The sequence below is a fragment of the Castor canadensis genome, chromosome 12 (assembly GCF_047511655.1).
Source record: "Castor canadensis chromosome 12, mCasCan1.hap1v2, whole genome shotgun sequence".
Lineage (NCBI taxonomy): Eukaryota > Metazoa > Chordata > Mammalia > Rodentia > Castoridae > Castor > Castor canadensis.
In genome coordinates, this window is record NC_133397.1 from 1,158,970 (window position 1) to 1,181,001 (window position 22,032).

The 22,032-nt window shown below is 49.7% G+C and overlaps 1 protein-coding gene across 17 annotated transcripts in view; it reads right to left on the reverse strand.

The window, feature by feature from the left end:
* Nucleotides 1–241: 241 nt before the first annotated feature.
* Myt1l (myelin transcription factor 1 like) overlaps nt 242–22,032 on the reverse strand; it is a 414,622-nt gene continuing 392,831 nt past the window's right edge. For 15 of the 17 annotated variants that reach the window (XM_074049071.1, XM_074049072.1, XM_074049078.1 and 12 more), the window contains 4 exons: nt 12,642–12,733; nt 9,469–9,572; nt 3,460–3,603; nt 242–3,153 (listed from right to left, as the gene is read on the reverse strand). In XM_074049071.1, coding sequence (XP_073905172.1) covers nt 3,013–3,153; nt 3,460–3,603; nt 9,469–9,572; nt 12,642–12,733 — 481 coding nt within the window. In that variant the 3' untranslated portion in view covers nt 242–3,012. The remainder of the gene's footprint in view (nt 3,154–3,459; nt 3,604–9,468; nt 9,573–12,641; nt 12,734–22,032) is intronic. The other 2 variants (XM_074049083.1, XM_074049084.1) reach the window with 1 other exon arrangement.

A 22,032-nucleotide genomic window follows, 5' to 3' on the forward strand; every position in this document is an offset into this window, starting at 1 on the left:
TGGCAAAACCTCCTTTCCCAAATCAGAGCTCGGTGAGCAAGATGCCCACTGCTCAGAGTTAAAAGTCGCTCCCTCTGATACGCCTTGGAGTCAGAGCCAACCCTCTCCCAGTGTTAAATCCCAAGTAAGTAACTTTGCGGGGGGAGGTAGACTTGGGGGGCCCAGAACGTTAAAAACAAGGTGGGTAACTTTGGGGGGTGGGAGGTTGCACATGCACTGAAGACGCAGACCCGGCTAGAGATCCTTCGTGCTACAAACGTGGCAACACCTTTTTATTCAGAGTAAGATGTGTTCACATCAGCATGACAAAGTTTGTACAAAGTTCACAATTAAAAAATGAAGTATCACAGTAGCTTGTGATTCCACACATTTATAGCAAAATTAAAGTGTCAACAAACCCATGCCGTGTAGAGTACAAAAATAAATCAAACTTCAGTTCCACAGAGAGCACAATAAATAGTTTATACAAAATTCTGTCTTAATAAATGATTACTTAAATTAACTTGGAAATGAATATGAACAATAAGTTATAATAAATAACCTCTGATGACTCACAATAGTTTCATGTAGGTCAGCATCCTAACGTGACACTTTTTGTGATCCCTATATAATAGTCACAGATAACTTGATTTGATATTATGTATCAACATTACACGAGCAGCAGGTTTGTGCTTAGAGTCCCTTTCCATTGTACATGGTGAGAAGAATAAGAGTTCAAACCCATACTACCTATTACTCTACTGAAAGCATCACTACATTGGCGGAGAAGCTGCAGACGAGACGTGGTAGGGAATGCAGGCGCCGCTATGGACAGGCCCTCCCGAGACGAGGCCAGGCGAGGCAGGCGAGGCAGGGCCCGCACCCGGTGTACGGTAGCAGGTGACCTAAGCACCGGCTTCTGCTCTCAAAAAGGCATTTCTGAGCATGGCAGCTACAACTAATCGCACAACAGAAAGGGGGCGTGGCGCAGAGAAGGTTCTGCAGAGCCCCAAAGTAATTACATAATCTTTTTTTTTTTTTTCCCAGCTAGTTATTAAAGTCCTTGTGGAAAACTGCAAGGTTTTGTACAGTGAACAGTATAAAGTGCAGCTGGGATGATCATATATTTGTACATATATATATATACCGAGGTTGAGTATTGTATCAGAATATTTGTTGTGAGATCCCTGTAGTCTCCCTTAGCAACCGTATTGGGTCAGCCGTGAGGGCCTCCTCCGTAATCATCCAGCTTCATTCAGTGTCACAAGGCGGCTGACACCGGAATTGCACACCTCCGTACGGATATGTAGGACAAGGTGAGTGCAAACAGTTGACTGGCACATTGTGGGGACAATGACCCTGTAAGTCCTGTTCTGCTAAAAATATTTTTTTTTTATTTTTACAAAACCCATCTTTTTTTTTTATTTCATAACAAAATTTTAAAGTACTTTTGTACTTCCTGCATAACATCAAGACATGGAAGGGAGAGATGCTACAGAAAGGAAACCAAGTCAACACGGGGAAACACAACACGTGGTCAAAGGACCACTGAGGAGGGCACAGCAGTCAACAGTGGTCTTCTGCATCCATATAGTGCAGTCATTTGGAATCAGACAATCAAATCTTGAAGGTACAAACAAGTCTAACATGATCAAGTTTAAAGCAAAAAAGTGCCAAAGTAGATTTAATTACTTTTAAAATCTGATTGCATTCATTCTTAGAGTAGGTCGCGATCAACCAAGCAAGGCTATGCGAATGCTATGTGGTCACCTGACCCCAGCCAAGGGGGGGACGTAGGTGTCTGTCCTTTTCAAGTGCTGTGAATAAGACCAAAGGCTTATTCAAAGTCAAAGTGAGGGCAGGGATGGGGAAGGAAACTTTACCGAGCGGTTTCCCACCCGTCCAGCAGGAAATTCTGTCCAGTAACCAGAACACTCACAAGCCATAAGCCTTCATCCTTCAAGGGTGAAGCAAGAATAACAGCAATAATAAGGATTTTTTTTTAAAGTGAGAAAGGGGAAATAAATGCTCTTAAATTATCTTTTCACTCAAATTTGAAAACACACAGCTTCGATAAGGTAAACTACTTCGTGGCAAGAGTTCAGAGGGACTTGGGGTTCTAGGAGAGATAGGACAGAGATGTTCCAAAGTTTACTGAAATGACAGAAAATCTTCGTGTTGTCCACCTCTGACAAGCTCGTGTCTTAACGGAAGTGTCCACGGTCACACCATGTAATGTTTAGGAGTTGTTAATTAAAAGTGCTGTTTAAGCTGCTTTGAATCTTCTGCCAAGTTTCCATGGCTTGATGTTGTCTTACAATAAATTACTTATTTCATTTCTTATAGTTAATCCAATGGTATTTCCTTGGAATGCAAAAACACTCATTTATTGCCCCCACCATACACCATCCTCCTAAAACAAACAAACAAAGAGTCACATGATATTTGCAAGCAGTGTTCAAAAATAAAGCATTTCTGCAACCAATTCTCGCTATGAAACAATATGCACACAAAATGTACTTCTTAATTCCATAACTCCTCCAACACGAGGCAAAATGATAACATCTAAAAAGTGACCATTGCGCCACGACGATGTGATCGTTCCAAGATGGGTTTTTGTTTTTTTTTTGTTTTGTTTCATTTTGTTTTTCTTTTTCTCTTTTGTCCATTTCGGTTCAAAATACTAAAACATTTAATCACTAAAGCATTAAAAAGAATTTACACTCTATTTATCTTGAGTAGCTTACCTCTTCAGAAATATATAGACCCCAAATGTTCATACAGTAGCAGCTAGAAACATTACGGCATAGCACACGACGTCAGCTTATATGAAAACGTACAAAATGTGAATGTGTTCAAAAACTATTCTGCAGGTACTATCTTTAAAGCAAGACATAAAATCATTATGAAGTCTTGTAAGCGTTAACACTGTTTCAACAGAAAGAAATATGTAACACTTTCTGGCAAAGTAGAGCAGCAAAAGAACAAGAAGCATCCTTGTTAAGCATGGATCTCATGAGCACTAGCAGCTGTTCAGACCTGAATTCCTCTCACAGCCTGCTTTATATTTTCCAGTAGGGCTTTATTTTCTGGACTCTGATAACGATCTTGATTTGTATACATTTCCGTCAAAGTAGTCACGTAAGCATCAAAATTTTGTTCATTGATTGGATCCTACGAGATATTAAATAGTAGTTCATATACAACTTTCATTGTCTGAGTAGTATATTCACAAAAGCATCAAACAGTACCATAGAATAGGACCTCTGTTCCCTGGTACTCAACAGGCCCAGTTGGAGCACATGTAACTTTTTAGGATCAGCCCCACCAATGTTTCTAGCAGTTAATGTTATGGTTTTAGGGTGGCAACCACAAACACCCACAGGTTGAAGAACCATGGAGCAATGATAAACGACATCTACTATATGACGTGAACTGTGGAGGATCCAAGGCCCTCATCTGGAGCGCTCAGTCACTTACCATATGAGGCAGCTGGATGTTAGCCAGACTGTGAATTAAAGACTGGCTCAGGTTGGCCAGCTCGTGCAGAAGAGACTCGTTTTGCTGCTCAATGACTTTGTTCTCCTCTTCAATCGTCTTCAGGTTGCTCTCCATTGTGGTTATCTGAAATGCACAAATGCGTGTGACATGTGACACATGGCAGGTCGCTGGGAGCAAGGACTCTTGCCACAAGTGACCACAATACTGATGCAAAGAAAGGACCTTTCTGCTGATGTCCAAAGGCTTCTCAGAAGAGGATCTGGGATTTTAAGGGTCTTGGCTTTTGATTCTTTGCATTTGAGAATTTGATGACTAGACTATGTAGCTTCTAGCTGTGTTGGCTTTCCTTCTTCTTCTTCTTTTTTTTTTTTTTTGCAGTGGTCGTTTTTGAGATAGGGTCTCACTTTATGCCTGAGCTAGCCTGGACTCTGATCTTTCTATTCTTGTTTCCCACCATATCTGGGATAACAGGCATGTACCACAGTGCCCAGCCATTGGCTGAGATGGGAGTCTCTGGAACTTTATGTCCAGGTTAGCCTTGAGTCTCGATCCTCCTGACCTCTGCCTCCCCAGTAGCTGGGATTACAGGCTTGAGCCACTGTGCCTGGCCTTTCATTCAATTTTTTTGACTGTCCGGTGTGTTGTTGTACATCGAGAATCCCATAATAGCCATTCACTGTGCTATCCTGGTCCCTGCTGGCTTACAGGGTTTGCGTGGGTTAGGATTTTACTGGCTTGCTGCTGATACTTATTCTTTTAGCCTGCCATGGTTAAGTCCTCACAATGTTAATTTCTCTGCTCAGATAGGAGCCAAGTGGGCAGTCTGTCCATACCAGTGGCTAGTGTATCACTACAACAGGTCGAGCCCAACAGCTTCCTGGCTCAGTTTCTTCCTCTAAGGGTTCGGGGGAGTTTGCGTATTGCCGTGGTCAAGGGCTTGAGTGTGGGCCTTGGGAACCTCTACCTCCCTGCACACACACTCTGGGCTTGGGGGCTGCCATGAGCACTTCAGAGCATGCCATGTGCTCCCCACCCCCAGCTCTCTGCCCTGGCTCTGGCTCATCCCTGGAGGACTGACCCATGAAGTCTGGGGCATTCTGGTCCACGCCGTGCCTCCTCTTTCCGATCCACTGTCCCTGACTTCTTCTTTCATGAGCTTTCCATCCTTCTCTCCTCCCCCATCTTCTTGTCATCCGTCTACTGCATTTGGCTTACATCCCGTTTTCTCCCTTTTCTGAGTACCTCCCATCTGTCGTCACAGTCAGAGACCCAGATCCTCTGTAGAGACCAGTGGAGCTCCCTGGAAATGCCAGCCAGGGCAGTGGGTTAGTGGGGGTTTCTCCAAGGAAGGAACCCAGGGTCCCATGGTTCTCCGGGAGACTCTGTCCTGTGCAGGACCCACTCAAGTCACGTGGCTTTCCTTCCCTGCACATCCCTGTGAGCTTTCTCCCTTGTTTGTCTAGTACTTATTAATCAAATTAATGTTCCCATTCCTGTGATACCTCGCAGGCCCATCAGTGGATGTGAGGACTGGTCACCGCCCTTGGAAGGAGGCCCTGGTGGCAGCTGCCCCTGGAGCTCATGGAGCCACGGCATTTCAGGTACTCAGAGCCACTGGCAGCTGATGATGGCCAGTTACTAGGAAGAAAACTGATTTGTGCAGAAATGGGCTTTCTAAGCTTCAGTACACCTCCGGGAGGTGGCAGGATAACAAGGTCCTTTGGGTTTCAGGGAACATACAAAGAGGAGGCAAAGTGGAGGGAGGAGACTAATGAGCCTCTGAGTAGAGGCCCTGGCCTCCTCCTTCTGGCCAGGCACTTCTCAGATCAGTGGCCACACCAGGTCCCCAGCACCCCTCACACCTATGCCCAGGACCCTGCAGCCTCTGCAGGCTCCAGCCCTCCTCCCCTCTGCATTTGGTTGCTTTCCAACCCTTCATTTCATGAGCCAGTCTGACCTCCATGGGGATGGACAAAGCAATCTGAGGGTCCAGGGTGGGTCATGCCTCAGGATGTATCTGACTGTCTCTACCAGTATTCATGGGGGCCACTTCAGGTCAATTTCTGCTCCAAACTGCAAGGACACGGATGTGTCTTCTTGACCAAGGAAGGCCAACAAGCCCCTGAAGCCAGGTGAATTCCTCAACATGGCCTGGGTGGTCAGGGCAGCACAGAACTGTCCCGAGACAGAACCAGTCTCCTGTGTGGACTCCACTCAGCAGTGAGTAGGGCAAACCATGGAGAATGACAAGTGTGCAGACCAAACCTTGGTGACAAAGGGCACTTGTCCGTGCATTTATGGCCCAGGGACGTTTCAATCTTCTGATCCAGTCCGGCCTAGCAAGCTTGTGCCATTCACAGGATGAGCCAAGGTGGAAACGGTTGGAGACATATTAAGCCTCACAGCCCTGCCTCCTTCCCCAGAACCATCTGAGTCTCCAGCAACTAAACTGAGCTCTAAACAGCAGCTTGTCGTGTAGACTCAGGTCCACCTGCCCAAGGCCTTTCTCAAGGGGCCAAGACTCTAGAAGTCCATGGGGGCTATTGGTCTCGGCTTTCCTGGGCTAGTCAGATGAATCTTGGGTTGTTTTTCTGGAAAGTAGGAACCTCTCATGGAGATGTGCAGTTTTCAGTAAAAAGACATTGGTTTTGGGGCCTTTGATCCTGTCCAGACTGCAGTGAAATGCCCTGTGAAGTCCAGTGTGGTAGCCATAGGAGGCAGAAAACTACTGAGAGGGAATGCAGGGGGCACCCCCCTAGGCCTCTCCCCAAGGCATCACACTCAGGAAGGGATGCAGAGCAGGAGGACAGAGTCAAATGTTTTCCTGCCAAGCCCACTGAAGCAGTGCTGGGCACTGGACACCTCCCGCACCTGGCATCCAGAAGGTTTTGATTCCAAGTGCTGGCATGGGGAGAGCCCTGCTCTGCCTGCAGAGCCAGGCCTTGGGCCTGGGGCTGGATCCGCCATGGTCTTGGGTGACATACCTGTCCTGGCCCTCAGGGACAATGGCAGCTGGCCCTTTGACCTGGTAGCACATACCCTGCATAAATCTGAGTTCTGAGGACCATGTAGTTCCCTGGCAATGTCAGAGAGGGTTTGTGTCTTTAAGACAAGCTGGAGGTCTGTAAAGCAGCCAGCACAGGGTATACATTGTTTCCTCCTGAGAAAATTCCCATGTCCACCAGAGCTGACACACGGGTCCAGGTCAGACCCTGGCTTTTCACCACCTGCTCCACACCATCTCCATCTGGGCCTAAGTGTTTCCAACGGTGGGAGTCGCTAGACATGAAATCCAGCCTGAGTCTGGATTTTGAAGCTGATTTTGAAAGGCCCATGAGCTATGATGTGTTTTGCTTCTTTTAATGATTAGAAAAAACTCAAAAGGATAACACTACTTTCTGACGCTTCCAGACTACTTTAAACTCACATTCCGTGTCACATGGAGCCTTGCTGGCAGAAGACACCAGTCAAGTGCACTTGTGCTATGACAGAGCTGGCATGACAAAGGCAGCAGTGTCCAAATGCCCAGACAGTTATTATCTGATGTCTTCTGAGCTCAGAGCCCAGGATGGTGCAATGTGCTGTAAACCCTTTGCAGAAGATTCACAAAATGGCTAAGTACTTCCAGAGGCTGGTGGTGAGTCAAGTGCAGCTCCCACGTGAAGGAGGACACTACTTTCTGCCACCATGTGTGCTTGAAGCGGGGTCAAGACAGAAATTTAGAGACTGGATTACACCAAGAATTTGAGATCAGAGGGAGAAGAAGCCAAGACCGGCCATAGGACTAGCAGATCTGCCAAGCACAGCAAGAGCAAAGCTGTGGGGATGTGTGCCCTGGCCCACAGGGCACAGAGTCAGCAGCTGGGCAATTCCTCATTAGCAGTCTGTTCTGAACACACTTATTCTCTTTCATGTTTTAATACTCTCTCTCCTAAAACTGCCAAACCTGACGCTGTGACCACAGAGGGCAGCTTCCCGACAGGCTTCCTACCTGACCCTCTACTCCCTGTCTCCTGTGTCTGGAATGTTCCTCCTCCCCATCGACCTGTGTCTGTGGGCGTCTTGCATTTCTTCTGGGGTCCTTCTTACAGCCCCGGGCATGGTTCACACCACCCTCCCTCATCACACTGCCTGGCTTTAGGCCTGCTCTATGGCCCTCAGTCTCCTTCTTACTTGTAGGCACTTTTTTTTTCTGGACTCTGAGAAGCGCCTTCTGTGTGTTCCCTGGGCACACAGATTAGCTTTGCTAATCTTCGTAGCTCTGTGCTTGAGCCCTGCATAAGTCACCGGGACTGTGGTTTGGTGTGAATTGAGTTGAGTTGGATGAGATGTGTGTTCATAACCCTATGGAATCCCAGCCAGGTGCTGGCAAAACTTGAGCCTCTAAAAGCATGTGCTGATTGAATCCAGCTGTGTTAGGGTGGGGACATGGCAGGCCTTAAGGGCCCCTTGGCCCTTCTGATGACCTAGAGGGGTGACAGGATGGTCATTCAGGACTTCCCATCTGAGTTTGAGTAGGTTCAAAGTCCCAGAGACAGCCCCTTCTTCTAGAGGTGCACCGTGTAAGAATGTGTACGTTTTCCAGATACGTCAAAGCTGTCTTGGTTGTACTGACTTGACCAGAAACATTACTAAACATACTGTAAATTGGTAATTATGTCTAGTGACACAGGGGAGCCTTGGGGCTGATTAGGATTAAAGGTGCCCCATGATCCAATCCTGGTGGCTTTACGGGAAGAGGAGGAGATCAGAGGAGACACACATGCAAACCTGCACGCACGTGCGGCCTGACCTCAGCATGGCTCTGCCAGCAAGAAGCTATCACCAGATGGGGTCCTTGACCTTGAGTCTCCTGAACCCTGAGTGAAAGTGAACTCCCTTTCTTTTTAGCTCACCCAATCTGTGGTGCCACGTGCAGATGGCAACCTCAGCACGTTCTACAGACAGTGCTGGGGGAGATCTTCTCACCATTTTTCAGCATTCTGAAATGCTTTTCAGCATTTCTGAAATTCAGAAATGCTGGGATGGAAGTCCCCTTCCCTCTGGTGGCTCTATGTGACATGTCTAAATCTGGGCTCTCCCTGAGCAGAACCTGATCCTCTGAGTGAACAACAGCCCTGGGCACTGGCTGTGATGATCTCCCCTCCACTCCAGGCTTCAGGTGAGCCTGCTGGGACTATGTTCACCCTAACTGTCAAACCCGCCTTGGGCTTGGCATAATTCTGTGTCACCATGCTAAAGTGTGCGAGGCAGTCCCTGGGGGATCAGCCGTCTGGGGTCTGAGTGGACACAAGGAACAGAGCACATGCATGGGTGGAGGGCCATGGCCATACTGCATGGCGCTCCATGAGGACACCTACCTTTCAGGCTGCAAGTGGGGTTGTGAAAGTCCTCTATCATCAGGTACTCAAGGAAACTCAAGAAAGTCATTCCCTCACCTCCCAGCCGACCACAGGGCCCTTGGAGCCCGCGCACGGCCAGCTTTCACTGTCCATACTCAGGAGGCTTGAGTAACACAGACACTCCTCAGAGACCCTGAAGTGTCAGCCAGCACTGTGAGGCCACGCCATGTCAAACAACACTAGGGAGGAAAGCCACACCTGCCACCTTTCATAGGCACAGGTGAGCCTCTGGAAATGGCTATCTGAGCATATTTCACGAAACACACAAGCACACACAGACAGAAAGCAGGCGGTTCACAGTGAATGGGTTACAGCAAATACTGCCATGAAAAGATTCAGCAAAAGAGCAAAACACCATGTCAAGAAATAAAAAAGAAAATGAGCAAAGAACAAGTAAATGCCACTTCTCCACAAAGCCACTTTAGGCCACCACCCCGTGGAGGAGCAGAGTTAGACTAGAATTAAGGACTCCCCTTCAGAAGTAGAATTGGGGATCCATGTTAGAACTAGAATCGGGGCTCAGGTTAGAACTAGAACTGGATCGCCAGTGTGTCAGAAGCAGGGTCAAGGCTTAACGAGCCGTTACCTGAGTTCTAAGCTTGATCATATCAGCCTCCATCTGGGAATTGGACTCATTCAGTTCTTTGATCTCTTCGTCCAACTGCTTGATCTCCTCATCGTTCTCTATGCCTGGAACAGCAAAGTTGGCACGGTGAGCCTACCGGATCTGAAACGCTACAGGCGGAATTCTGAGTTTTCTTTGTTCTTTTTGTATTTGGAATAGAATTGGCTTAGAAAATATATCATTGAATTTAAAAAAACAGGGTCAAAAAGTTTGGGTGTCTTTCTGTCACTTCCCCTGCCTTCCCTATAACCAAGGAACCTAAAGAAAGAAAACAAACTGAGCCACAAGGAACCTGGCTCTGATGGACCAAACTCCCCGGGTAACTGACTAGCGCCTCTGGCTTTGGCAGAAACCGCCTTGGGCTGGAAGTTGCTTTGCCCAGCTCCACCTCCCGTGCTCAGGGTCCTCCTCTTCCCCTTGCTTTCTCCCCTGTCATCTTGCTCACGTGTCAGGCTTCCACAGCAAGACCTGCCCCACTCTCACCACGCTCAGAACCTGAGCAGGTGTGTACGTGACTACTGAGTGGCGAGTGGCCTGGCAAGTGACTTCCAACATGCAAGAGCCAGGAACACGAGGACCATGTCCACGGAGGGCCTTTCACGGCTGCTCTGCTGGCTGGTTGTGTATGGTTGCTGGTCACAAAATCAAGGGCCTGGGATTGTGGGTACCTGCAGCCCAACATGGTGTCCTTTTCTGAGACCAGTGGACACCTGTGCAGCCCAGGCCTAGAGAGTGCTTGTATGGACAGATGACACTTTCAAACTGTGCAGACACTGGAGCCCAGTTAGCCCAAACGGAGGCCCGAGACACCCCAGAACACTGCGGAGACTGAACAAAGTTAACTGCCCACCTCGGAGAGGTTGCGGACCAACAGAAAGAGATAGGCATGTTTATGGGCCTTAGGGTTGCTTTTAGTGAACGAAAAAAAAGTTTTACCCTAAAATAGGAATGCTCAGTACGGAAAAATCCAGATTTGTAAAACAAATAATGCCCTAACTACAAACCCTGGCCTATGGACAAAGAGTGGAGTTGGTATCTCTGAGAGCTGGTAGCCCAAGCTGTTCACTGCCTACCTGGCGGAGTTACCCCAGTGCAAGCTGTCTCTCCCCCAAGACCTGCAGGTCAGTTGTGTCTTCCTCTTTCTCTTGAGCTGGTCCCCACATAACCACTACTCTTTTTCCTAAAGAGAATCCAGTGAACACAGGCTCAGCTCAACTTGCCTAAGGTGTCAGCATCAGCACCTGGGCTATTTGGGGTGAGATGACATGCTTAGTATTTTCTGAGTACCTGGTGCATAAATAGAACTCAGTATGTGTTTTTTTTTTTTTTCCTGGGGATGATCATGGCTCCTTAGTGACCCAGAAAGAGAGAAGTGGACATTGGTTTTGTGTGTCTCAAAGTTGGTCTCTTCAACACAGCCTCCGGAGCTGTAGAGAAGAGAGCATGCAGGTGGCTCCAAGAACTTCTGAGTAAATCTCCAGTGCCAGCACTGCCCTGGGTTGGACAGAGTAAACTTGTGAGGCAGACTCTGGCTCAGAACAGGTAGAAACTCTTAAGGATAGCATTTCAAATCTGGTTAAGTTTCTGTAAATGACGGACCAGGTGACAGGCCACACCACTGACTTCTGAAGGCAAACATGCTTGTGCTGTCCTGAGGACCTCAAGTACATGTGAGATGACAGAGAGAAGACCCTGGTGATGAGATGGGGCTCCCGATCTGCTGGCTGGGAGCACCCAGTCCTGCACATGTCAGCTGGGGTGGGAGGAGGTATCCTAGCGTAAAGGGTCCAACCTGAGAGGCTGTTTTGGAGGACAGATCTTCTGGTCTGAGGTGAGAAGTCATCGGTCAACTGCATTCTGCAGTGCTTAAAGAGCTGGGAGGTGTGTGTGGGGGGGAAGGTTGAGGACACAGAGTAAGGAAGTGTCTCGCAAAAGGAGAGAGGCAGAGCTTCTGCTTCACCGGCTTCAGGGTGAGTCTGGCTCTGCCTGAGCCCCAGTTTCCATGACTCTCCTGAGAGCGGGAAAGGCTGAACTTCCACTTCAGAGACACCAGCCACCTTACAGCCAATCTCATTGTTCACAGGGTCATGTTCTATGGTCACCTGAACCCCGCACAGGTGAGTACTGAGATGTGGTTCCTGCAGAAATACAGGGTGGGCTGCTGGCTTCTGAGCACACCCAGTTGTCGGCCAATCAATGGATAACCTTGCTTTATGTGCGTTTTGGAGTGAGGACACCTTAGTTAGTGCGTGTTGTTCACAGATTAACTCTGCACTTGTGGCCCACGGCAGCAGAACACTGCTGAACAAGGCGTCTCTGGCATCCCTGTCTCCTCTGTGGGGCTACATCATAGCTTCCTACTCTCAGGAACCTAGACAGCACTTCAGCTCTATGTCTAGAGGCCTGTTCACCCAGGAAAACCACCAAGAAAACGCACAGTACAAAAAAATGTGGCACTAAATAGACCACCATAGTCTGAGAGCTAAGGTGTGAAGTCAGAACAACACCTGCCCCTCCTCAGCTGGGAGCTGCCCTCTGGGCCACTCAGCTGTCTCTCCTCTCTTTGCAAGCTCATGGATAACTACAGAAGTGCTAGGAGCATTGACTTAGAGGTTGTAAATGAATTTTAGCAAGTAGCCGGAGAGTGCACCTATGGAACCCTAGAGTATAAGAGTGGACTGTGAGATGTTTCTAGGGCCCAGGGGCTTGTGCAATCCTGTTCTCCTTTCCACAGCCCCCCGAGGCCCTCAGTTTTCCTCAGTAAACTTTGTACACACAGAAGCAAGTCATCAGCAACAAAGGCAATTTGAAGGAAGTGGCCTTTGCAGATGAATTCAAGAAAACCAGGCACTGGACATGCTGAGGAAAGGGCAGGGCGTGGGATGGGTACAGCTGCCCATGTTCTGAGTACCCAAAGATGCTCCTGGTGGGAGGCCCAGGGCTGAGGACATGAGCAGGAGGTGGGAAAGGGGACATTGTGAATATGGGGGAGCAAGTTGCTCAGCACTGGAGACCCCTGGGCCGTGGGCTGTGGGTAGGACTGAATGACCACGGCTTCTGCCGGCTAAGAACACAGTGCTGGTGCATGGGGATGGCAGGCCTGCAGGTGCTGGGGAGGCTCGGGGCATGGTTACCATTGCTGGCCCGCTGCTTGATCGTCAGCATCTGTTCTCCGGACAGCTTTGCTTTCTTCATGGCTGATGTGGCTCTCGGGCATCCTGACAAGCTGCAGACAAGAAAGAAGATGACCTTAACCCCAGGTTTCTGCAGAGCTGGAGGCCCACAGAGCGACAGGCAATGCACGTGATAGCCAACTGCCAGCAAAGGACTCTGTGAAGATCAAGGGTACGATACAAATTGGTGTCCACTATGGTACATGCAAGGGTGAGTGCGTGTCTTTGAGTTGTGCATTTGGGCACATCTTGTGGGCTGATGATGGGAGTGAGCATGTGACTATGGCTCTGGGGTGAGGTCTCCAGACCGGGACTCTGAGGAGAGTGGACACCTGCTCCTCTTGGGACACTTTTGGAGTGATTCAATTGCTTTTGCAAACTTCCTTATTATGGACAGCATCAAATTTCTACAAAGATTGGATCCCACAAAATTTCAAACTTATGAACATAGACAGAGTAGGATAATGAACTCTCCAGACAGGTTGGGTCACTATGGCCCATGGCATACCCACTCCATCCCATCCCCTGCTCCCCTAATAGGTCTACAGAGAAAGTCCCATTTGGCTGAGCCCTCCCACCCTCTGCTCTGTTGGCATCAGGTTCTGCGCAAGCTTGCCACTGTGCCCTGGGGACCTCTGCACTCAGGGGCTCCTCTGACTTCCTTCCTGTCTTGATGAGCGACTGCTGAAGAGCCCTCTGCCATGGACGGTGCATGGGCTTCCTCACACCTGCTGAGCAGGGGCTCTTCCTTGGCAGCGCTGATGGGGAAAGGGAACCTGAGCCTGGCAGCAGCACGCCTTTGCCCCACACACGGTGCCCTCCTGGGAACTGCTGCCCTGCTCTGCCCTGAAGACCACAGCAGAGTGCCCATGTGAGCAGGGCCTGGCACTAAGGCATCCAAATCTCTCTAGAAACCTACTCTGACTTTCACTCCAGACCTTCATTTGTAAAATAAGGAGTTATACTAGGTCTGCTAAGGCCTTCTGAAAAAAAATGTAAGGATTTTAAAAGAACCTTCCCCTTCCTGAAACTAAATGCTGACTGAAGTTCCCTTCCTGCACCCCAGACTTGGAGTCAGGGGACTGCACTCAGTACGTCCTGCTGGTGACAGCCCCATGTCACTTAAATGCATGTGCTCCGAGAAGTGCAACCCGAGGTGTTTTTGTGGATGTGTGGCTCTCACAGGTTGAGGCACTCCTTCTTTTCTCTTAAACAAATAGAAGGATAGCACTCTGGAAAACGACCAAGCCTCCTACAGCTGATACGTGAGCCAGGAGCACAGTGGATGTTAGCATTGTTAAGCATCACGGCTGGCATACAGGTGGACGTGCTGGACTGGAGTGTGACCAACAGTGCAGGGACAAGGACTGTGTAGTGTTACAGTCACTCGGGCTAGGAGACTTTGGCTCCAGCATGGTCCTGCCTCTGCATTGGTTTCAACAGCGTTATTTGTGATGTCTGATTGCAGCTGAGAGCTCCACAGGTTTGTGTTTTCTCACTAGTGAAATGAGGTCTGATCAGCTGTGTGTGAAGTTTGGGAAGAATGTGTATCTGTGAGGATGAGGATGAAAACTTTGTTCCTTGCTGTATCTGCCGGAGCTTGCTGAGTGCCTGAAACAAGAGGTGACAGTTGCTGTTTTTTGAGAGTATCTGCATCTAGATCCCTCCTGTGGCCAGTTAGCTCATGGCAGCCCTAGTGCCACAGTAGGGGCTGAGTGGTGAGGAAGCCTAGGTATGGGTGGGAGGAGCTGGCTGAGCCTCCAACAGACGTTCCCAGGGATGGTGATCCTGGATGAGGATGGCGTCTCGATTCAGCCTTAGGCCCAGCCTCACTCAGTATGAATGCTGAGCCCGTAGCAGCTGTTGTCTTCTCCTGGCAAACCTCTGGCATTTTGACTTGCAGTGTGTGTTTGGATGACCTAGGGCTGGACAGGGAGCTACAGAATGTGGAAAAAGGACCAGACCCTAGAGGAACTTGCTTTCCCTCCCCACCGTGCACCCCGGGGCCAGCTCAGGAAGCCAACCTGTCCTGGAGGCCTGTCCATCCTCACTGTCACCATTCTTAAGGCCATGCATGCCCCTTAGCTGGACTGCAGGGCCACAGCCTGGGGCCCATCCGGCTCACCCCACACACCCTGTGAAATGGCCTCTGAGAGCTCAGCTCATTTCTGCACTCTCTCTGGAGGCTTCTGTGATGAGTCCTTCCCAGGTGCCTTGCCTTGGTGTTGGCTCACTGCTGCTCATACATTTCCTATACGTCCTTGATGCACTTTGTGTGGGCTTGTTCTCCTGCCCCAGACACATCCAACTGACCATCCAGCTCTTCTCACAAAGCACTGTATAAAACAGGGCTGCCCTGCTCCAAGAAGCCTTTAAGCATGGCCTTTGATGCCACCCTGTCACCTCTTCCACACCCAGGGAACCGTGCCTCGCCTTCCCCGATGTCTTTCCACACCTGTGCATCTCAGATTATTCCTGGAATGTGAGCACATGGCCAGGTGCATCAGGGACTCCAGGGGTGTTTGCAGACTGAATGTCTTCAGTGAAATTACATATAGAAAGCCAGGCGTGGTAGTCTACATCTGTAATCCTAGTTCTTGGGAGACAGAGATTGGGAGAATCAGAGTTCAAGGCCAGCCTAGGCAAAAGTTTGGGAGATTCCCATCTCAAATCAAAGGCTGGGTGCGGTGAGATGCACCTGTCATCTGTGCTAGGCAGGAAGTGCAAATGGGAGGACCGTGGTCTAGGCTGGCTGAGGCATAAAGCGAGACCCAACAGGGAAAGGGCTGGGGCTCCCGTGGTACAGCACCTCCCTAACAAGCACGAGGCCTGAGACCAATCTCCAGTAACATCCCCGCCTCAAGAAAAAGGGGGAGCTGGCGGAGTGGCTCAGGTGGTAGAGTGCCTGCTTAGCGAGCATGGGGCTCTGAGTTCAAACCCCAGTGCTGCCAAAAAAAATGCATATAATAGAAAATGGAAAAATACAGGCACCAGGTGATTGAATTTTCTCTTCAAGATCTGGCTTTTTCAGGAACGTCCCTTGGGTCCCCGGTCTGAGGGCACCTGTAGTGTCCTCTAATCTTCCCCCCTGATGAGGGCCACAGAACTGCTAAAGGCTGTGTCCAGTGGGTTCCTTTAGAGCAGACCCATGCTTTATTCCCACTCGGAGCTTTTAAGTGCTGCTCGGTTGCAGGTCCGCTCACTCGGTGCAGGTCTCTGCTCTTTTCCTGGGGATTCTCACTTAGAACCCGGAACCCTCAGGAGCTTGGGCCATGGGGTCAGACTCTGCTGAAATCCCATGTTCACAGCCCGATCACACGATTTCACTGGTACTTGTAAAACAGGACGAGAAAACCCCCACCTCACGGGTGCTTCGAGACTGAATGCAGGAAAAGGATGTCTTGCTGCTCCTCTTTCTTTTCAGTTAATAAGCTCGGGAATGTCAAGTAACGGTACCATGGAAGGAGAACGAGGCTTGAGCAAGAGTTTGGGAAACTAAATTAGGAAACAAAGACAGACCCAAAGAATGATGCGTCCTGCTCAGACATGCCTCCCTCGGCTCCCCCATTCCGATGCAGTGAGTACATGGCCCATGTGGGTCAAATTTGGAAATCAACCCTGTGAGTGTCCTGGCTCAGAACTGGCAGTGGGCAGCTCCTGCTGCCTTCCCCTTTCCCTGGCAGTCTGGGGACAGGGGGTGGGGCTGGCCCCAGGGTTGGAGAAGGAACTCAGACTCCCACCGCCTGGAGGAAAGGAACGGAAAGGATTCCAGGCTGGTCTCCCTGCCGCGGAGGGTGGGAGGGCCCCAGAATCGAAGCTCTCCTCTAATTAAGATGAATGGTTTCGCAGCTTAGATGTGCAATTTCAGTGCTGGGACGTTCTGGACTACAAGTGGTTAACAACTGCTCCCCCTTGCCAGGCCCAGACGTCTGGCACCAGGCGCCACTGCAGGAATTCAAGTGCAGGACACAGCCAGAGCTTCAGCGGCTACACAAGGAGGCCCCACGTTTTATCAGGACATCAGCCCAGGGGGGCTTTTCCTGGAGAACACTCAGCTGAAAATGACCTGCTAGGTAAACTTTCCAGGGGGTGGACACAGGAAGGGGCTGAGAGAAAGCCAGGCCTGAGTGGTGGACACTGCTCCCTGTGCAGACCCGAGGTGACAGGATGAGAGAGCTTGGAACCTGGAGGAAGCTGTGTTGGGAGACAGCCACCTGCAGAGGGCCAGCCCCATGTGGCCAGAGGAGCTGTCGTGCTGTCTTGTCTCCTCCAGGAGTCACTGTTTCACATTACCAGACAGCATTCTTGCTAGGCAATCATACTTGTCAGGAATGTGCTGTGCTCCGTCTCCATCGTGTCACTCAGGGTTTCAATTCTGCCCCATCAGGAACTGGCTGAAGATGACCAGGAGTATTTTTGTCAGTAAGCAATGTTTGCAGCATGGTGAAAAGGCCCTGCAGTGTGCTTAACAGTCAAGTCCTCACTAGGACAGCTGCTTCATGAACTTGTTCCCTGTGGGGAGGGGCAGGGATGAGGAAAGGACAAGGGGATATCCTCTGAGCCCCAGGAATTCCTGTCTCAATTATTCTTCCATCTGCGATCTGCTCCTCTGTGTCAAGCAGACAACAGAGCTACCTGGGGGCAGATGGTGCCCTGATGTCCTGTTGATCTCACCCTCCAGCTGGTCTGCACAATGCACCTGCTGAGTGACCAGCTCACAGATTCAGAGAACAGCAAGCTCACAACAGCCTTTTGCTTGTTCCTCTCAGTCCTTGTATTTCTACTGCATCGTGGGGGAGCTGGGCTTCCGAGAGCTCTCTGGCATCAGCCTGGGAGACCCCAGGACTGGGGACTTCCAGAGCCTCCCCTCAGGCATCTTAGTAAGACTATGTCTGCAGATATGTGCCCTGGGACAGCCACCTCCACAACAGAGCCCCAGACAGGGCTGTGGCAGATGTGCCCTGGGACAGCCACCTCCACAACAGAGCCCCAGACAGGGCTGTGGCAGATGTGGAAAGCCCAAAGCCCTTCTGCACCCTCTGAAGGACGACCACCCTGGCAGAGCCTCAAAGGGCAGCCCCAACCCTTAGGAGTCCAGAACAGCAAGTGTTGGGGGGCACCCAGGTCCTTTCCCCAGCACAGTGAAATTCAGAATGGACGGCATTACATCAATAGGGGAAGGAAGTTTTTCCCAAAAGATGAAATGAGTACTTTAATAAATAAACAAATGCCTCAAGAGTCATGACCTCAAAATAAGACGCCCTCAAGACTCTTCCCAGGGAAGGGAGGGACCAGAGCCCCCAGCTGGGAACGTCATCAGAGGAGAAGTCAATGGGCTCCCAAGGTTGGAGGTAGATGCTATCTACCGTGCGGGCGCTTACAGTAGCCCTCGATGTTCTGCACGTAGACCCCACAGGGTGCGCAGGGGCAGGTCGCTCAGCTGGGGTGGTTGCACGACCACCCCACAACCCCAGGATCCCCAGCCTTTTTGCCCTGATGGCCAGGCCTTCCCACTGCTGGCCCCCATCAGCTGCCTCAGTGTCGTAAACAAACATTCCTCTGAAAGCTTGGGACAGGACAGCAGCCACATGCAGGGTGCTTCCTTCCAGACTCAGGAGGCTGGCACTGGCCCAAGAGGTCAGTTTTGGAACCATGACTACTCAGCAGTGACAATCAAAACAGGGTGAGACAATAGCCAAGTTATGGAGACAGCCAAGATGCCCCAGCACTGACGAATGGATTAAGAAAATGTGGTATCTATACACAATGGAATTTTATGCAGCCATGAAGAAGAACGAAATGTTATCATTCGCTGGTAAATGGATGGAATTGGAGAACATCAATCTGAGTGAGGTTAGCCTGGCCCAAAAGACCAAAAATCGTATGTTCTCCCTCATATGTGGACATTAGATCAAGGGCAAACACAACAAGGGGATTGGACTTTGAGCACATGATAAAAGTGAGAGCACACAAGGGAGGGGTGAGAATAGGTAAGACACCTAAAAAACTAGCTAGCATTTGTTGCCCTTAACGCAGAGAAACTAAAGCAGATACCTTAAAAGCAACTGAGGCCAATAGGAAAAGGGGACCAGGAACTAGAGAAAAGGTTAGATTAAAAAGAATTAACCTAGAAGGTAACACCCACGCACAGGAAATCAATGTGAGTCAATGCCCTGTATAGCTATCCTTATCTCAACCAGCAAAACCCCTTGTTCCTTCCTATTATTGCTTATACTCTCTCTACAACAAAATTAGAAATAAGGGCAAAATAGTTTCTGCTGGGTATTGAGGGGGTAGGGGGGAGAAATGACCCAAGCCTTGTATGCACATATGAATAATAAAATTAAAAAATAAATAAATAAAAAATAAAATGTGACATAATTAAAAAAAAAACGGTGAGAGTGTCAAGCACCCTGCCAGGAGCCAGGGCATGGTGGTGCATGAAGCAGGAGGACTGAGAGTTCAAGGCCAGCCTGGGATACATAGAGAGATCCTGTCTCAGAACAAGACAAAAACAAAAACACTGCTAGGAAAATAACCTGCAAAGAGGAGTGGCTGGTAGGCCATTGAGTTTTTCCCTGCATTTTTTCCTGCAGCAGTGTCTATGCAGCGCCCCAGCAGTGGGCTGACCCTCCCCAAAGTTCTACACAGTTGGGAGTGCTCCCTCTTCCTGTCAAGGCCTCTGTGACAGCCTTGAGTGACAGATGACTCCAGGAGGGTTCCCCCCTCAAGAAGCCTGTGTCCAGTGAGGGCTGACACTCTGCAAGTCCATATCTCCCTAGAGGCCACCTGTGCCGTGATGATGCAGTCCACGCTAGGGGGCAGAAAGTCATGTTCCAGTATTTGGCTGAAGGTAAGAAACAGCACAAGGATGGGTGGAGCCAGAATAGAACATCTGATTTCGGGTGTGTCCAGGGTCAGATTGACCCATGGGACTGCAGAGATGGGCAGGGACTGACGGCCAACCTAACTTCTCTGCTGAGGGTATGGGATATAAGCTCTCACCAACGACAAGGGCGAGGACAGTGTGGTCTGGGGACGGTGCACTGACATCCACTTTGCTGATACTTCACTTGGGCAGCAACACAACACAGAAGATGCCCGCAGAGGGCTAGGGAAAGAATCCAGAGAGCAATGGGAAGCTTGTCGGGGAGGCTGGGCGAGGGCCAGGTAGACAAAAGGGCAAGAGAAAGCTCCACCCAGGACAATGAGGAGGGGGCTGGGGCTTGGGTGCCCACCCCTGGGCCTCCCTGCCTTCCACATGACTGGGTTGGGTAGGTAAAGAGCCGTAGCTCTGATGGTAATGTTTCATTGTTTATAGTTCTCAGTGCTGCTATTTAGTATATCCCCAGGTTCCCTTCCTTCTCTCTCTCTCTCTCTCTCTCTCTCTTCACCCTAGTGTTTCAGAATTTCAGAGGATGAACTAGAACGTGTCTGTGTGTGATAGTTTTGCATGTCAGCTTGGAGAGCCTGCAGCACACAGTTGTTCAATCCGCTGTGCACTGTTGCTGGGAAGATATTTTGTAGAGTGACTTTAGCAAAGGCGATTGTTGCCCACACTCTGGCAGGCCTGGCTGACCAGTCCACAGACTCGAGAACAGACAGGCTTGAGAACAGAGACCAGACTTGAGAACAGACAGGTTTCCTTGGGGTAGAACTTTGTCCAGACTGCGGAGTCAACGCCTGCCTGAGGATTCCTGGCCTCTCCTGGCCAGCCCTGGATAGAGGATCCTATTCCTCTATCCCGTCTACATGGGAACCCTGACCGCGAGAGCCTTTTCCTCCCTGTCCTGCTCCTCAGACAGCTTTTCCACTGGGATGCTCAGGATCTTTGCTTTCTTATTTATTCGCTTTTCACTAAAACAATTTACTTCTTTGCTATATTCTGTGTATTATCTCAACTTTTTCAGAAGCTCTTGTTGATTGGTTATCAAGCCTCCTGACTTGTTACATATGTATGCGTGTGATCCACCCCACACAAGGTGACCCACCACTTGAGTCAGGTCCCCCAGTACTTTTGGTTTGTTTTCAGAAGGGTCTCTCCCTTTTGCCCAGGCCGGCCTCGGACAGCCATCCTTCTTCTTCCACCTCCCGAGTGCTGGGAGCATGAGCCATCACCAGGTCCATCTACTGCTTCTGAAATTATTTTATCTTCTCATCTCTTTACAATTCATGGGAGACTTCCTCAGCTTTGTCTCTTAACTTTCTAAATATACCATTTTACTTTTTTTGGTGGTGGGATTGCAAATTCAAGATTACAGATTTTTGGATTAAAAATAAATACACTTTAATATTCTTTCCTGTCTGATGACAGATATAGGCTTTTAAAGAGATTTCTTTTCTTTTCTCCGAGTCTCCCCCTCCGTTGTGGGTGTGTTATTTCAGCTTCTGTCTGGTGACCAAGAGCTCTCCTTAAATGGCTGTAATCCTTGGCTATCTGTTCACCTTTTTTCAGACGGCGAGTGGCCTTTGTCCTGACCCCACCAGTTCCCTTGTGGGGAAAGGCTGACATGGTGGGCACTTCAGAACACACAGGAGCAGCCACTTGCCTCAGCGTGGATCTGGGGGTCAGGAAAGGAGGAGGTTGGGCTTCCCACTGTGCTCTTTGTCCCTGTGTTCTGGGGCAGTGGCTCACCCCTGATCCCGGGTGTCTGTTTCAGAGCTTCTCTGACCTGCTCTCCCTCTGCTGGGGTGTGAGGAGTATGTGGCCAGGCATCTAGGGCCACCTACACTTACTCAGTTTTAACTGGCCCCTGTTTCCACATCTCCTGCCTCCCCACCTCATAGACCTGTGGATGCAAGGCACCCTGGCTCCCTTCGTTTTCTCACTCTCTTCCCTCTTCTGTCTCTCTACCTCCACCCCCCAGCTCCCCTAGCAGCTGTTTACAGGAAGCTGAGTCCTGAGTCTTTATCCATCCTTTGCAGCTCCCGCAGCTACCCGTGGAGGTGACAGTGTGCCCTTCTTTCTCATTTAAATCATATTGTGCCGTATTTTGTGGGTTTAGAAGACAAGGATAGGTGAGGTTACAAGTATCTTGAGGGTCAGTTGAGGGAACTGTCTTTCAGTTGATGGACTTTGTACTAAAAGTCTTGTCATTCACTCATTTTTGGGAAGTGTTCACTCTTGTCTCTTCATGTTGATCCACGCAGCGGAGTAAGGATTGTGTGTGATAGCTCTCTCTTCCCCGTCAGGGGAGAAACCCTGAGCGCTGAGTGGTACTGAACACCTTGGTTGGGGGTGGCCCTGTGTGCTGGTCCAGGGGTAGATCAAGTGAGTGCCTCCAAGAGAGAGAAAATTTCCATTCAGAGGCCTCCCTTAAAGGACCCAGAGGCCTCGTGAATCTGAGGATCT